This window comes from Condylura cristata, unplaced genomic scaffold, assembly GCF_000260355.1.
Source record: "Condylura cristata isolate star-nosed mole 26May11 unplaced genomic scaffold, ConCri1.0 scaffold00042, whole genome shotgun sequence".
NCBI lineage: Eukaryota > Metazoa > Chordata > Mammalia > Eulipotyphla > Talpidae > Condylura > Condylura cristata.
Window position 1 is genome coordinate 4448672 of NW_004567143.1, and position 4001 is coordinate 4452672.

Consider the following 4001-nt stretch of genomic DNA (forward strand, 5'->3'; position numbering starts at 1 on the left):
GCGTGAGGTCCTGCAGCACGCGGTCCAGGCAGTGGGTCTCGCACAGGTCGGCGCGGACCAGGTCATCCTTGAGCTCCAGCACGCGGCCCGCAACGCCATCCAGCAGGCGCCGCAGCAGCCGCCGCTTCTGCGGCTGCACGATCTGGTCGTACAGGGTGTCGAAGCGGCGCAGCAGCCCCAGGTAGTGCAGGTAGAGCGAGGAGAGCCTGTACTGGAAGGACTGCCGCTCCCGGTCCGGGACGGCCTCCAGCAGGGGCGGCTCCTGGCCCAGCAGCTCTTGCAGGGTCACGTGGGAGGAGTCCCACAGGCGCTGGTAAGCTCTGGAGGGAGGCAGTGTTCACCCCAAGGGCACGCTGAGCCTCCTGCCTCCGAGCAGAGGGGACCGCGGTGGGGGCTCTGGAGATCCCAGATGTGACACTAATGGCACCACAATAGAGCTCAGTGAAGTGGGGGCCCTCTGGGGGGAGGAGGGGCTGCTGACAGTGAGCTTCGGCAGGGGGACCTGTAGAGAAGGCTTGAGATGGGGGTGACTTATTCACTCCCCACTGACGGGAGCAGTGGGCTGGGCCTTTAGGCCGGGGCTCCTGGTCAGGAAGGGACCTTGGAGTCCCTCCAGGCGAGGGTCCTTTCCAGGGTGCTGCACTGATCCAGGGGGCTGGTGGGAGTGGGGTGGGGGCGCGTGTGAGGCGGGGCCCTCCCCCAAGCAGACCCTGTTTCTGGAGCAAGTAGCCCAAGGGCAGCAAGTAGGGCGAGGCCCACAGTGGGCAAGCACTCGCCAGGGGCACCTGACCCCCTAGCCCTTCTCTACACCAGGGCCCAGGGCAGCACGTTGCTCTTTGCTGCCCCACCGGGGAGTCGCTCAGCCCCCGCTCACCCCTCAGACATGGGCCCACTCCTCACGCTGCCCTTGGTGAGCTGCACCAGCACCTGCAGCCCGCTGGGGCGGAATGGCCTGGCCGTAAGTGTTCTGTCCTTTGTCCCAAGGTTCTAGGCTGGGAGGGGAGGGGCAGCCTGCGGGTCGGGGCCCCCTGGGGCGGCACACTGGGGATGACACAAGCTGTAAGCAACTTCTGTCGCCAGGCACTATCCTGATGGAGGGGAAATGCTCTGAAAAATCAGAATTTCCATGCTAGCTCATGTTGTGACCTCCCTTTTTTGTATAATCATCAAAATAGTCCAAGCAGCCATCAGTTTTCAACTGGATTGCCTCAGCCTCATAAGGCACTGCCTTAGGATGGGAAATTCCACTTGAGGTCAAAAAATATATTACAACTGGCTGATTAATAAAAACAATTGGCTTATAACAAAATCAATATTGTAAAACAAGGCAGTACTAGAACATGTTAAAAGTAATCAGAGTTCTTTTAGTGCCCACACCAGAACCCAAATCTTACCACTCTACTCTCTTAAGCTTTTATTGCTCAGTCTTCAAATGAGGAATCTTACTATCTCCCTTAGTGATTTATCTACAAGAAGACTTCTCCACCCTAGCCCTCGACTTGACTTTACCCTCTAGGATGTCTCAATGAGAATGAAGATCATTAAGTAGCATTTGAGGTTTAAAGGGACTTTATTTTAGCCAATCATCACCGGTAAATATAGCCATGTTCGCCTTAAATTTTATGATGTATGTACCCTATTCCTAACTATAATAGATTGATTTTATGAATAATAAATGTCATAATCTCAGCTGAAGGTCAATACGACCCCAAGCTGTTCTTAGAAAAAAAGATGATTATAACCTCTCAGCCCAGTTCATGTGCTGATGTCATCCCGCTGCTTGCTCCTAATGTATAAAATAAACTTCTGCTGAGACCAGAGCAGGAAGACGTGCACCCAACTGCCACTCCCGTGACTTCCTCACGCCCGCTCTCCCTTTCCCCCCTTTTAGGAATCTCCACTTGCCAACACCACTCCCACCTTAAGACCCTGCCTGTTCTGCCCCCCAACAACCTGTGATGGGGGCCGGTCCCCAACATGGGGAGAGCCTCCCCGCAGGCTGGAGTGTGGTTGGCTGCGGCAACTTGTCTGGTGGTCTCTGCTGAAGGCCCTGGTCAGCTGTGGGCTCTGGTGGGGGCCTGCCTGCCGCCTCAGCTGGGGGAGTCCTGTACCCCTTCCACAGGCCCAGGCTTGCCCCTCCCCCCCAAAGCTGACTGTCTTGGAGGTGCAGGCCAGGCCAGCAGAGAAGGAAAAGGGCACAGACGGGTGGCAAAGCCCAGCTGGGAGCTCTGGAGTCACAACCTCTTGAGGTGAACAAGTGCTCCCGACCCCTGGGCTTGGCTGGCCGTTCACATCATCTCATGGGGGATCCCGTGACACCGCCTGGGCTCCTGGCCTGGCTCCCGGATCAGGAACCCTTTCTCCAGAAGGTGCGAGGCACAGCCGCAACCCGGCTCGTCCGCCCATGGCCGCTCTGGCTCAGGGTTTGTGGCGCGGGGTGGGCCCTGTTATTTACAGCAGCCGAGGGGTGCGTGTGGGGTGCGCCCGTAGGGCCTTGGGCACACGCTCGGCGCAGTGTGGCTCAACTCTGAGGCGAAACGTGCCATTTGCTGCGAGGGGCAGCCCCTCCAGGCCATTGTGCCAAGCTAGCAGAAAAATAAAGACGAGTCCTGGATGATCTCACACAGGCGAGCTGTATAAGGGAACCAGGTGCTTGAACTGATGAGGCAAAAATAAAAATAAACTAGTGGACAGTGATAGCTGAGCAGAGGTGGGGGAGGAGGTGCTGGGGGAGGTCTCGTTTTCCTGGAGGAAAAGGCAGCTGCTTCCTCCCAGCTGCCCGAGCTACGCGGCAGGTGCCCGGTGCCACCTGCCCCTCACAACCCAAGCCCTGAAATGCATAAAGGCAGGCCTCCCCGGGGCGCAGCGGGTGAGGACGCTGCCACGGCCGCCTCCCTGCGAGTTCGCTCCCCGCCCGGGTGACCCATGGGACGGGGACGCGGCAGCCCTCTCCTGGCCCGCCGGCTGCTCCCCTCAACAGTGCACTTAGTCTGCCTGTTCTGCTCCCCGCTCTGGTGAATCCTCTCACTGCCGCCTGTACCCCAGTTCTGTATGCATAAAGAAATAAATCTTTGGAAAACAAATGTATAAAAGCAAAAGTGCAGGGTCAAGGAAAGTGGGTAGGGCGGAGGCAAGGGTGAGCCAGGGAGGCAGGAGCAGACCCGCTTCGTGGGGGAGGGGCGGGCCGGCTGGAAGCTGCAGCGTCACCCTCACTGGGAGTTCACGGTCCCCACTGAGGCAGGCGCCAGAAGAGTGGGGGCTCAGGGCACAGGTCTTCAGCCTGCCCCTTCCAGCTGGGACTGACGTGGGCAGCTCTCACTGGCACCTCCAGGCCGGGCCTGACGGGGAGACACGTGCAGTCTGAGGGCTGTAGCTGGGGCAGCCTGGAGGGCACTGGAGAGCTGTTCAGTATGTGGGGCCAGAGGGGGCCGTTGTGTCTCCCCACGGGGGACAAAGGGCTGGACCTGGCACAGCCGCCCCCCACCCCAAGCACGAACGCGCGCACACTTTCAGCGCGTGGAGAGGACAGATCCGCCCTCCCACCCAGCAGCGGCTGGGGAGAGAAAAAGCAAACTGCTCGAACGCTGAGTGGCGAGTCCAGGTGAAGGACATTGTACTTCCTGGCGGCTGTTCTGTGGGCTGGAGAGCTTTCTAAATAGGACTGGGGAAGACAATTAGGTGCCTCCAAACTACGCCCACCAACTTGTCCTGAAAGGAAGAGGAGAATCCCGAGGGGCAGTAACAGCGCTCAGCCCCCCAGCCGGCGTGGCCTGCCTGTGGCGGGGTGTAGCCCACACCCAGGACAGCAGCGGACAGACGGGCTCGTGGCGGGCAGTGGCAGCAGGAGGCCAGGACAGAGCCACCCCGCGGGGTGCCCAGAGGGTCAGCAGGCACGGAGCCAGGTTCTCCCCCACGCCAAGTCCGCTCCGGCTCTGCCCGTGCGCACACCCATCACTAGCACCGCGGCGTGGCCAAGAGGCGCCCTAGACAGTAGGCCCCCA

At 59.8% G+C, this 4001-nt stretch overlaps 1 protein-coding gene across 1 annotated transcript in view; it reads right to left on the minus strand.

Moving 5' to 3' along the window:
- The window catches only part of IQCA1L (IQ motif containing with AAA domain 1 like), a 10418-nt gene extending 9533 nt beyond the window's left edge, over positions 1-885 (minus strand). Inside the window, exons 1-2 of the mRNA XM_012733865.1 lie at positions 875-885; positions 1-320 (exon numbers count right to left, since the gene is read on the minus strand). Coding sequence (XP_012589319.1) covers positions 1-320; positions 875-885 — 331 coding nt within the window. The remainder of the gene's footprint in view (positions 321-874) is intronic.
- Between the last annotated feature and the right edge of the window lie 3116 nt (positions 886-4001).